This window comes from Pelodiscus sinensis, chromosome 22, assembly GCF_052426305.1.
Source record: "Pelodiscus sinensis isolate ZL-2025 chromosome 22, ASM5242630v1, whole genome shotgun sequence".
In the NCBI taxonomy this organism is placed as follows: domain Eukaryota; kingdom Metazoa; phylum Chordata; order Testudines; family Trionychidae; genus Pelodiscus; species Pelodiscus sinensis.
The window spans coordinates 16,447,574-16,459,750 of NC_143073.1; the positions used below are offsets into that span (position 1 = coordinate 16,447,574).

At 58.1% G+C, this 12,177-nt stretch overlaps 2 protein-coding genes across 14 annotated transcripts in view; one reads left to right on the forward strand and one right to left on the reverse strand.

Moving 5' to 3' along the window:
* GNB2 (G protein subunit beta 2) lies at window positions 1-5,390 on the forward strand. The gene is made up of 10 exons (XM_075907728.2): window positions 1-182; window positions 1,728-1,838; window positions 2,085-2,123; window positions 2,234-2,340; window positions 2,701-2,764; window positions 3,117-3,279; window positions 3,436-3,502; window positions 3,848-4,049; window positions 4,334-4,550; window positions 4,715-5,390. The coding sequence occupies exons 2-10, from the start codon at window positions 1,782-1,784 to the stop codon at window positions 4,819-4,821; spliced, it is 1,023 nt and encodes a 340-aa protein (XP_075763843.1). The 5' UTR covers window positions 1-182; window positions 1,728-1,781; the 3' UTR covers window positions 4,822-5,390.
* A 562-nt stretch (window positions 5,391-5,952) lies between these two features.
* Window positions 5,953-12,177, reverse strand: part of GIGYF1 (GRB10 interacting GYF protein 1) — a 36,820-nt gene continuing 30,595 nt past the window's right edge. For 7 of the 13 annotated variants that reach the window (XM_075907711.2, XM_075907712.2, XM_075907714.2 and 4 more), the window contains 4 exons: window positions 11,652-11,821; window positions 11,385-11,542; window positions 11,023-11,186; window positions 5,953-10,912 (listed from right to left, as the gene is read on the reverse strand). In XM_075907711.2, coding sequence (XP_075763826.2) covers window positions 10,592-10,912; window positions 11,023-11,186; window positions 11,385-11,542; window positions 11,652-11,821 — 813 coding nt within the window. In that variant the 3' untranslated portion in view covers window positions 5,953-10,591. The remainder of the gene's footprint in view (window positions 10,913-11,022; window positions 11,187-11,384; window positions 11,543-11,651; window positions 11,822-12,177) is intronic. The other 6 variants (XM_075907719.2, XM_075907718.2, XM_075907716.2 and 3 more) reach the window with 2 other exon arrangements.

Sequence of the window (12,177 nt, forward strand, 5' to 3'; positions counted from 1 at the left end):
TTCATTTGGTGCGTCTCGGGCTCTGGGCGCGGCCGCCCGCAGCCGCATCACCGGGGCTAGCAGGCGGGGGGGGCGGATCGCTCCGCCGCTGAGGGCCGAAGCGGAGCCCGATCCGGATCCTTCCGCCCAGGGGAGCGGCCGCGGAAAGGAGTCCCCGGCCCCCCAGAAGCAGGCTGCGCCAGGTAGGAGGGAGGAGAAGGGGGCCCCAGCTGTCAGATCGGCAGGGGCTGGGCGCAGTCACGAGCGGGCCCAGGCTCCCGTCCCAGCTGCGGCCCGGAGAGCTGCCCACGCTGCGCTTCCCCCCTCGCAGCCCCGCACCGGGAAAACAGCCCCCCTGCTGGGGAGAGAGCCCAGGAGTCCGGGGCTCCCGGCCCTACCCCCCCCTTCCGGGCCGGGGACCCAGGAGTCCGGGGCTCCCGGCCCTTCCCCCCCCTTCCGGGCCGGGGACCCAGGAGTCCGGGGCTCCCGGCCCTTGCCCCCCCCCCCCCCCCTTCCGGGCCGGGGACCCAGGAGTCCGGGGCTGCCGGCCCTTCCCCCCCCCCCCTTCCGGGCCGGGGACCCAGGAGTCCGGGGCTGCCGGCCCTTCCCCCCCCCTTCCGGGCCGGGGACCCAGGAGTCCGGGGCTGCCGGCCCTTCCCCCCCCCCCCTTCCGGGCCGGGGACCCAGGAGTCCGGGGCTGCCGGCCCTTCCCCCCCCCCCCCTTCCGGGCCGGGGACCCAGGAGTCCGGGGCTGCCGGCCCTTCCCCCCCCCCCTTCCGGGCCGGGGACCCAGGAGTCCGGGGCTGCCGGCCCTTCCCCCTCCCCCCCCCCCTTCCGGGCCGGGGACCCAGGAGTCCGGGGCTGCCGGCCCTTCCCCCCCCCCCCCTTCCCCCCCCCCCGGCCGGCCCCCCCCCCCCCTTCCGGGCCGGGGACCCAGGAGTCCGGGGCTGCCGGCCCTTCCCCCCCCCCCCCCCCCTTCCGGGCCGGGGACCCAGGAGTCCGGGGCTGCCGGCCCTTCCCCCCCCCCCCCTTGGGCCCCCACTTCCGGGCCGGGGACCCAGGAGTCCGGTGCTGCCGGCCCTCCCCCCCCCCCCCTTCCGGGCCGGGGACCCAGGAGTCCGGCCCTCCCCCCCCCCCCCCCCCCCTTCCGGGCCGGGGACCCAGGAGTCCAGGATAGTGCCATTGCCCTGGGGGGCATTTACTGGCTGTGGAATTTCTTACGGAAGCAAATGGGATCAGCAGTTATGCCCAGTTCGGACAATCTGCTATGCCCCGGGCCACACTCACCCACTGCCTGCCTCCCAGCCAGTCAGTGGCTGGTGGGAGCACCCTGCTATCCTGTTCCCTGCCCCCCATTTTTGCTCCATCCTAAATCTTGTCTGAGTCTCCTATCCTGTTGCCTTGGCAACCATCAGTTGAAGGGAGCTGGGGCTAAGCCTCTCCCATCACCACAGCAACTACTGATTGTCCTCAGCGCCCCCCCCCCCACCCCCCAGATGCTGTAACACACTGGAAGGAACACAGAGAATCCGCAGTGCCAGACACCTGCCCCCCCTCAGCCACTCTGGCCCCATGACTGGCCAAGAGAATGGGAAAAATAATGCTTGGGAGCCAGAGCTCCTGAGTTCTCTTCCCTGGCTCTGGGAGGGGAATGGGGACTGGGTTGGGCCTGGTAGGGCTGGGAGCCAGAACTCTCCACAGCAGGTCTAGGGGCCCCATATCCCACTAAGCATTCCTCCTCTGTGCAGGTTCCCGCCAGCTGAGCGGAGCCGTGGCGCCAGCGCTGCCCCCCCACCACAGCCATGAGTGAGCTGGAGCAGCTTCGGCAGGAGGCAGAGCAGCTGCGGAACCAGATCCGGGTGTGTGGAGCCCATGGGGGTTGGAGCCCCCAATGCTGAACCCAGGAGTCCTGGCTGCCAGACTTCTCCCCCATGGGGGTCTTTATGGCTACTGTTTTTTTGGGGGGGGGGTAGCGCTTCCTGCTGTCCACATGGGGGCACTAGGAGTCGACACCCGAGTTCTGTCCCTGGCTCTGGGAGTAGGGTTAAAGCAAGGGGGGTATTGGGCAGTTCAGATTTTAACCCAAGGTCTCCCTCCCCCCCCAGGATGCGAGGAAGGCATGTGGTGACTCCACTCTGAGCCAGGTGAGCAATGTTGGGCCTGTTACTGGCATCCCCATGCAGCCCCTTTCCCCTGCCTCCAGGTTCCCTGGCTGGGTGCGGCTCCATGCCTCACCTGTCCGCCCCTCCCCTAGATCACAGCCGGGATGGACCCTGTGGGACGTATCCAGATGCGGACACGACGCACCCTGCGAGGCCACCTGGCGAAAATCTATGCCATGCACTGGGGCACTGATTCCAGGTGAGAGCTGGGATGAGCGAGCTATATGGGCATCCTTCACCTAGCACTCTGATGTGGCCACCTCTAGGGCAGGGCATCTAGTTATACAGGGACCTCTCTCTCAGGCTGAGATGCAGCCACCTCTGGGGCAGAGCATCTGGTTAGAGAGGGAACCTGGCTCAGTGTTGGTGGCCAGGAGAGGAGGATCATTTTCTCCATTGGCCTGGGGGGGAGGGGTCGCTTTGGTTTTGATTGGCCTTGGCCTAGTTACTGGGAGGGGCAAGGCAGGGGAAGGGCTGATAGCAAATAATGGGAGTATTTTGAGCCACCACCCACAGCGCAGTGCCACTCTGGCTCATCAGAGGGCTCTCTGCCTCTTAGGCTGCTGGTCAGTGCATCGCAGGACGGGAAACTCATCATCTGGGACAGTTACACCACGAACAAGGTGAGGGAGTTGACTGGTGAGATACTGGGGTAAAGGGTCCCAGGAAGGGGGCAGCTGACAGGATACTGGAATAGATGGGCTGAATGGATTTGGCAGGGAGGATACCAGGGTAAAGGGCCTCTGGGTGGGGGAGGGGGGAGGAAGCAGGTGTAGATTTAGATGGGTCCCAGGGTAGAGGGGGGAGAGACAGCAGGTGGGATACTGAGGAAGAGAGGTTGGGGGGGTACCCCCAGGATAGCAGGGTAGATGAGCCTGGAAGTGGCAGCAGGCTGGATACTGGCTTAGATGGGCTAGGGAAGGGGACATTTGGCTTCATACCTGGGTAGGTAGAGTAATTTCTCCTTTTCCCCAGGTCCACGCCATCCCACTGCGTTCGTCCTGGGTCATGACTTGCGCTTATGCCCCATCAGGGAACTATGTGGCCTGCGGGGGCCTGGATAACATCTGTTCCATCTACAGCCTGAAAACCCGGGAGGGGAACGTCCGTGTCAGCCGAGAACTGCCAGGGCACACGGGTGAGCCCTCGACTGCTAGGATTTACTCCTCCCTCGGGGAGGGAACAGGGGTCTGGTGGTTACAGCGTGGGGGCTGGGAACCCAGATTCCTGGATATGCGCTCCTGCCAGTACCCCGGCTCCCAGCTAATCAGCATCTTGCTGTCCCCCCCGGAAGGTTACCTCTCCTGCTGCCGCTTCCTCGATGACAATCAAATCATCACCAGCTCCGGGGACACCACCTGGTGAGCCTCTTCCCCTTCTTCAGGCCCCTGTGCTTGGGGGGGGTGTAGAGGAATCAGCTCCCCAGAACCACAGCTTGGGGGGAAAGGATAAGGGAAGGCTGGGTCTGTGGAGGTGCCCAAGGGAGAGGCTGGAGTAGGTGGGGCCAGTGGGTGGGCAAGAGGGTAGGGATGGATTGCAGCTGGCAGGCAGGATCAGTGGGACCGACCATGGAGTCAGCTGGTGGGAATGGGGGCAGAGCCTGTGTGAGGGGCAAAGTAGGTGGTGGGGATGGGGGTGGAACCAACAGAGGGGAAGAGCCAAGGTGGAGCCAGGAGAGGGCATTCCAGCCTGTCTCCCCTCTCCAGTGCACTGTGGGACATCGAGACGGGACAACAGACAACAACATTTGGGGGGCACAGTGGGGATGTGATGAGCCTGTCGCTGGCTCCTGATGCTCGGAGCTTTGTGTCCGGGGCCTGCGATGCCTCCATCAAGCTGTGGGATGTGCGGGACAGCATGTGCCGGCAGACGTTCACTGGGCACGAGTCCGACATCAACGCCGTGTGTGTGAGTGTCCCCTGGGCCCTGCCCTTACCTGTCCCGAACACCAGTGAGCGTATGGCCCTTACACACACGGTCACGTACTCCCCCAGAGCATGGGCCAATCCCTGCAGCACTTACCTCATGGGGCATAACCCCCCTCACAGCATGCAAATGAGCTGCACCTGAACAAAGAAATCCCATCTCGGGAGGCCCTGGGAGCCTGGACTGCTGAGTTCTCCCCAACTCGGGGTGGGGGGCCTGGGAGCCAGGACTCTTGTTTCCTGATGACACCCTCTCCCACCACCCAGTTCTTCCCCAATGGGAATGCCTTTGCCACGGGCTCGGATGACGCTACCTGCCGACTCTTCGACCTGCGAGCTGACCAGGAGCTTATGATGTACTCGCATGACAACATCATCTGTGGCATCACCTCAGTGGCATTTTCCAAGAGTGGGCGCCTCCTGCTGGCTGGCTATGATGACTTCAACTGCAACATCTGGGACGCCATGAAGGGAGACCGCGCAGGTCAGCCAGAATGTCTGGGTGCCATCTGGGGAAAAGGGGTGGTTAGAGGAGGAGGGGTTGGGAGCTTGGACTCCTGGGTACTCTTCCCCAGCTGTGGGAGGGGGTTTGTTGGGTCAGACTCCTGGATTCTCTCTGGCCAGTCTCACCCTCCTCTCTGCCTGCAGGGGTCCTGGCTGGCCACGACAACCGCGTCAGCTGCTTGGGGGTGACAGACGATGGAATGGCTGTAGCCACTGGCTCCTGGGACAGCTTCCTGAAAATCTGGAACTAGCCCCTCTCTGTGCCATGCCTGTATGACGGGGTGTGTGTGGCTCCTGCTGGCCCTACCCACAGCAGGGAGGGGTCCTGGTTTAGCCTCTCCCCCTTTGGTTTTTGCCCATTTGGTTTTTTTTCTTCTCCTTGGTAAAAAGAAGGAAAAATATCCTGCTGGGGGGAGGGGCCTGTGTCTAGCTCTTACTTTTGAGCTGGGGGTGGGGCAGGCACCGATGGAGGGCTTTTACTCCAGTTTTCCTCCCCCTCCCCATTTCCCCCCAAGTTCCTAAGGCTTTCAGGGGGGAGGGGTTGCTGCGCTACTCTGCTCTGCCCCCAGCTGGGGGGAGGTGCAGTCCAGGGTCTTATATCCCCCCAAACCTGACCTGGGGTGGTGGCCCCCCCCGTGGGACACTGAGATAGATGGTCCATGATTGTGGAGCAACTTTGGAGCAGACCCAGATATGTGGGGGTAGAGGAAACAGCCTCCTGCTCCCCAGGAGTCCCTTTCCCCACCAGGGCTCTATCTGGTGGTGGGGAGTTTGTAGCCGGCTCCCGGCACCATGTTAAACCTTAAATGACCAAAACCAACCAGCCTCCCTGTCATTACTTGGCATTGGGGCACCTGGGTTCTCTCCCCAGCTCTGGGAGGGAAGGAGAGAGGGGGGGACCTGGCAGCCAGAACTCCTGGGTTCTCTCCTCAGCTTGGGAGGAGAAAAACTCTTTTTACTGGATCCTGTGTCGTCATCTTCCCCCCCCCCCGCCCCTGGGCATCACCCACTGGCACGCAGCAGGACCAAATACCCTGCTGCAGGGAGCTCGTAGTGGGATGTACCTCCTGGCCAGACCTGTTGCTTTTATCTTTTAGACCCATTCCTCCCCTCCCCCCCGTGGCAGAAGCCAGTTACTGTGGGATGCACCAACTGGCCACCTGCTCCAGTAACTGACCTTCACCAGATGGTGCTGCCCTGACATCTGCCCCAGGCTGTTTGGGGGTCAGGAACCCCCCACTCTAGCTCCAGGGAGCTGCAGCCACCTCAGGCTGGAAGGCACTGACCTAACCTGGTTCTGCAGGTGCTTCTAGCCCTTCCCTGTTCCCAGGGGTCCCTCCATGGCACTGCAGAGATCCCCAAGCTGTTTTTTTTTGGGGGGGGGGGGGGGGAGAGGTTGCAAGTAGCCAGTATGGCCTGGGAATGCCCCAGTATTGGCAGGAACGGTTAAGCTAAGTGTCTGGCTGGCCACACACCAGCCTGGCTAATGATCTCAGGCCACCTGATTTCACAAACAGCCTCCACCAGGTTAGTCCAGCCATGCCCCTGCTGCAGAAACTGCTTCTCCAACCTGCTTGTCAGAAACAGGGCACCTGGCCTGGGGAAGGAGAATCCAGGAGTCCTGGCAGTTAGGTGGCTGCTGAGAGGGGCTGGGCAGGGATCATTTGCCCTCCTCCCACCCCTGGAGAAACTGAGGCAAGGCAGGAAGAGCCCTGGTGCAGGTGAAACAGAGAGCCTGGAGGCCTATGAACTGCTACCTGTCCTGCTGTGGGGTGCTGATCCCACCTTGAGCTAGGGAGCTAAACCCCAGGACTTTGCCATCCCTTTAAGACTCAGTAGACCTGGGGCCAGTACTGCCCCCCTTCCCAGGTGGGGAATAGGTAACCTTGCTCCCTTAAATACAGTGTAAACTTAAACATCCCAGGTGACTGGGGTGAGTCCCCTTCTGGCAGAGCCAGTTTTTCAACTCGCCTTTGTAGAAACTTTCCCATCTCTCTTCCCCAGGAAGGGCCTGGCAGAAACAACCCAAAATCCCACTTTTTTGTGTGTGTGTGTGGGGGGGGGGTTGGTTGGGGGGGGAGGGAGCGATGTTAAGCCCACACCTATTCTGCACCCTGCCAAACCAGCTCTGGCATCTGCCAATAAAGGGGGGATGTCAGTGAGCCTGCTCCCCCCATGGGGCAAGACAAAGATCAGTTCTCGGAGGGGGGGGAGAGGACAGGAAATAGCTACAAACTTTAATTCCACACAGGCAAGACACACAAAAAACAGGGTCCTTTCCCCACCACCAGGTGGCTTGAGAACAAGCCCTTTCCCCCACTCCCACCAAGGTCCATGGGGGGTGGGGGGGAGGGCACAGAGCTGCTGCAGGGTGGATCCATGGATGCACATTGGCACAGCTAGATGCAGAGGGAAAACAAGGGCCACCCCAGCCAGGAGTGAGGCCGTGCAGCAAGCAACCGCATTCAGTTTGTTATTGCTAGATAGACAAAGAAATGTCCGGCCTGATCTGGCAGCTGCAAGCCACACTAATACTGCCCCCACATGTCAGCGGGGCTGATTTCCCTTTTCTTCAAACAAAAAATACACAGAGATAAGGCAAACGTTGCAGGAACTGAGCAGGGTGGTGAGCCGACAGTATCTGTCCAGCCAGAGAAAAGGCCCACAGGGTGGATATAAAAAGCCTCCTGCCATGCATGCCAAGGGACGTGTCCTTCAGTCAGTGGCCTTCTCTACCATGGGCCAGAGGAGACTTTGGTTCTGCCTGCCCCCTCCACAGTCAGATCGCTTGGGTGGATCCATTGTAAATGTCCCCCGTCGTGATCAGGAGGGTTCTGCCATTTCACCGGGAAACAAGGGGGAGCGAACCAGGGAGACAGCCCTTAGGTGGAAGGTCCAAGAGCAGCGAATTTCCAAATACATTCTTGTGGCAAATTCAAATGCCAATGTTGGGATGGGGGCTGCCCACAGGAAAAACTGGCAGCCAGGCAATGTCTCCTTGTCATCTCCCACTTGATACTAGTCCATGGGAGGAGGTGGCTGTCTTTCAAGCAGACATGGGAGGGTAAAGGGTGCTCAGGACTGAAGTTGGCCAGCTGCTGGCAATTCCAGGATACTGTCATTGGTTGGGCAGCAGGCTCACTTTGCTGGATTGTCCCACGCTGCACCAAGTGGCCCAAGGGGTCTCCCAGCTGTATGCAGGAAGCCCTTGCTGTCAGCTCATTGGATTGCCCCGTATGCCCCAGGACCCTTGTCAGATGGCTTCCCCCGTGGGCAGAGACTCACCATTCCATTGGAGTCAGGAGATACCAAGGGCTGGGGGATTCTGTGACAGCAAACAGGTAGGGTAAATCCTTTGCCAGCCTATTGCACACTGAGTGGAGGCCACTACAGGCCAATACTGACAGACAGGGCATGAAGGTGGAGGGTAGAAAACCAGGTCAGGTGACATCTGAGTCCTGTGTCCTTTGATCCACTGACCAGGTGAAGGGAGCAAAAGGTTTTTTTTTTGGGGGGGGGGGCAAATCCCCCCTGCCCCCACTAACACAGTAACCATGGAACCTCACAGCATTTGTTGTAGGGCCTATCAAAACCAAAGGGCCCCAACCTTAAACTCCCCCCCCCCCACCTCCCCCCAACATCTCAAAAATAAAAGTGTCTTTGCTATTTGGTCGATTGAAAATTCATAAACCTAAACTTCAGAACAAAAAATAAACGGAAACCTCCCAGGTTGGTTGTTCTTTTAACCACCCCAAAGCTGCTCTGACTTGGAAAACTCAAAATCAGGGGAAGGAAGAACACATGAGAGAAACTCTTAAGTCCGACTTCACAAAGAGCCCAGCCATTTGGTGCGAAACCTTCAACGTGGAGTTCACAGCACCTGACAACAGCTAGGCCAACATGTTTCCTGGATTGCTCCAAATGGGGCAAAGCGTTGTCTCTGAGGAGTCCAGTGTCTCGTGCAGAGAATGGGAGAACTTTCCTCCTTCCCCTCCCACAAACCAATTTCTGATGCGATACTTGTAAGAGGGGAAAAAATAAAAACAACAACCCACATCTCCTCTTCAGGAAGATTTTGACTTTGAAAAGTACCCTGTGTAGTGGCAACCGTCCCATGAGACACAACGTCCCAGAGATGGTCTGTAAACAGAAATAACAGATTCATACGCGCAATTTAAAAAATATTCAAGCCCAAATTAAAACAAAACAAAAAAAACCAGACTTCTCCCTCCCCTCCAAAATCTGTACAGCTGCATTATCTATAGAGAAATCTCTCACCTCTCCGCGTGGTGATCGTTCAAAAGAAAATTCAACTGTTTCTTGGTTTTAAAAAATATAGATCTTGCGTGCAAGAGAGAGACCAGAGCTTTATTTACTTGTGTCTAAGCCACAGACCAATCCGTGGTGCCAGGAGGATTTCACGGATTCTGTCTTTCCAATTCTCGTTCAAAAATACATTCATAAATGAGTGCAGTGCAGGTTTAGCGCCCCCCCAGCTGCCACACCCATGCACAGAACTGCTTCAACACCACTGCCTCTGTCAAAAATCCAAACCCCACAAGGACCACTGGGATGGGGGTGTGTGCCTCGGGAGTGAGGAAAAGGCAAAATTAAAAATTAAACAAGATGCCCAGAGAGCTTAAAAAGTGCCTCAACCCCAGAAAAAAAATGTGCCAAAGAAATCCTCTTCTTATCAGCCAGGGAGGATAAAGCAGGCCAGGTGGGGGAGGCAATGAAATTCACAGAAGGACGGCTTCTTGGCGCAGAGCATGTAGGGGAAATCCAGCCAGAGAGGTTGAGCTTGTAGGGGAAATCCAGCTGGGGAGGCAGAGCTTGTACGGGAAATCCAGACAGGAGGTGGAGCTTGTTGCAGGGAGCTTGCAGGAAGCCAGCGGAGACTGCAGAGCTCACAGGAACTGATCCATCTGTAACAGGGGAGCTCAGGAGAACAGGCAGGAAACCAGGTGACAGAGACTGGCAAGAAGTCAGGAGAGCTAGCAGGCTAGGAGCTCTCACCGAGCTAGAGGAGTAGCCAGAGCGCAGGAACCCCAATGAGCTTGTTACATGAAAGCTAGTGGGAAGAGCACCTGGCTCTGGTGAATGCAGTCAGATGTTGTGCCCTTAGCTATCTGCCCCACTCCTCTGAAGCCTGCTCCGTACTGAATGCAGCCAGGCACCAAACTGTAACGAGGGAACCAACAGGAGGGAGGGAAGTTGTTTGTTTCTCGGTTGTGCAACTTTCAAAAATGCAAAGTCTCGCTTTAAAAAAAAATGGCCTCTTGAAAAGAGAAAATATCCCATGTGGAACTATATATAGAGATATTTACATCCAGGCCTGCAGCGCAAGAGAAACAGGCCAGTTCCCAAAAAACAAACGAAAGTCAGTCCGTAGGATAAGTGCATTTCTTCAAGTTTTGTTGTTTGTTTTTTTAGGTTTTTTTTTTTTATTATTAAATCTTCTCTTTTCTGCTTCCCCAGTTTTCTGTTTTTCCTCTTCCCCTTGCCACCGTGGGAAAATAACAGTGTTTGATAGAACAATTCCTTTTTTTGTATTTTTTTTTAAAGTTTCTTTATAAAAATTTCCTCCAGAATCACAAAAAAAAAAATCAAATTTTTTCCTTTTTTGTGTGTTTTTAATCAGTTCTTTGTAAAAAGTCTTGATAAAGTGCATCAACAGGTTGCATTTTAAGGTGCTTCGTGTGTTGGAGAAAGAAGTGCTCACATACTCCTCTTCCGAAGGCGGCTCACTAGCGGCCCCAATCCGAGCGGACACGCCTCCCAGCCGCCATCCACTGTGCCCCCCCGCTCACTGGGAGGGCGAGAGAGGGCGGGAGGAAAGGGAGGAGGGTGCAGCAAGGCCACCTCGTCCCTTCGCAGTGCACATTCAGGTAAGACTGAATCGGTTAAGAAGGCAGCAGAGATTTTACTATTGCTACAAGACTTCAGTAGTCTTCTATGGTTTCCATCTCTCCTGATGGGCCGTGCAGCGAATAGCCTGTGGACAGAGTGGGTCATGAAGGATTAAAAGGCTGTACCTCTTGCTCTATCCCACCAGCCCCCACTCCCCTTCAAGAGCTGGGGAGAGAACCCAGAAGTCCTGGCTCTCAGGCTCCCCTGCTCTAACTCACCAGCCCCCACTTCCCTCCAAGAGCTGGGGAGAGAACCCAGATGTCCTGGGCTCCCCGCAGGCTCTGCCCTACCCAGGATGCTGGGGTCAGCATGCAGCATGACAGGTCTCCTCTTGATCTTCACGGGCTGGCTGCCCTCAAAAGGTGGCTGCTTGGAGCTGTGGTTGGCCGGGAACAGAGAGGGCAGGTTGCCAGAGCTCAACCATGAGGCTTCCTGGTAAGGGGCACAGAGGGGGAAGGATTAGCACAGAGCCCTGCCTCCTGCCTAGCCCTACCCCCTGTGGCCATGGGACTAGTGCAGGGCAAACCCAGAGCACCCCCTACCTGCTGCTGCTGGCGCTGCTGGCTGGCTTTCTGCTTGGCGCGCCGTTCCAAGAACTGCTTGGCAAACTCTTTGGCTTCCAGCGTGTCACCCAGGTAGGAGCGGATGAAGTCATGGACGTCGTATGGAGACTCCATCTCCTTCAGGAAAGCTACCACCGTCGGTACTGCGGGGAGGAGAGGTGGGGGGTGTCAAGGAGACCTGGCCCTCCTTCAGCTCACCCAGTCTGACACACCCTGCCTGCATTATCCCAATCACCAACAGGACCTGGGAGAGGCCTTTGGGAGTGGCAGGAAACTGAGGCACACAGAGGGGAAACTGAGGTACACAGAGCTGGGGACAGCTACCCCTGCCCACAGCATACCGTCGAGGCTACTGGAGGTGTTCAGGGCATGCAGCATCTGCTCGCACCACTGCGTGAAGCCATCCTGGGGCTTGTGGAACCCCTGAAGCAGTTTGAGCAGCTTCTCCTCCTCGTCCGTCTTCTTCCGGCTCTGCCGGCCTGGCCCCCCGTAAGTGTCCCTGTGCCAGGGGAGTGGGAGGGAGAGTCAGACAGAGCCTGGAGCCCAGTGCCCTCACTCCCAACCCACAGCCCCTGCCCATGCCCCTCACGCCTGACCCCCAGGCTCACCCGAGGGAGGGGCTGCTGCGGCTGTTCTTAAGGCCCATGCTCCTCACAAGTGGGCCAGCATTCTTGACGGTCTCCTCCCATAGGCTCATGTTCTTCTCGTGGCTACTCCAGAGCTGGCTGGAGTCAGCGCCCCATTGTGAGAGGTGGCTGTTCATAGCAAGAGCCCCATGCTGGGAAGGGAGAGACAGGTCACCACACCTGGCACTGAGATGTGGCCACCTCTGGGGCAGGGTGGCTGGTTATCCATGTTGTGCCCCCAGCAGCTCCTGCTCCACAGGTGATGGGAAGGGACCCTGGCTCAGGGACACATCTCCTGGGTGAGGCAGGCACTAGGACAGCTGATATGATGGGGGGCTGGGATTGTGGAAGGGTTTTGGTGCCCAGGTGAGTGGCAGTAAACTGCCCAGTTGAGATGGGGCTGGGCCACTGGAGAAGCGGAGCCTATCTGAGGTAAGGATGACAACAGCAGGACAGGGATGGGAAGAGCTTACCCCACAGAAGCAGGGGTGTTGCTGGAGACAGGCCA

Coding starts and splice junctions, on each gene's coding strand:
- GNB2 (XM_075907728.2), top strand. CDS start 1,782: ATGAGTGAGCTGGAGCAGCTTCGGCAGGAGGCAGAGCAGCTGCGGAAC. Junction 2,124..2,233: donor GTGACTCCACTCTGAGCCAG/GTGAGCAATGTT, acceptor CCCCTCCCCTAG/ATCACAGCCGGGATGGACCC. Junction 3,280..3,435: donor AGAACTGCCAGGGCACACGG/GTGAGCCCTCGA, acceptor CCCCCCCGGAAG/GTTACCTCTCCTGCTGCCGC.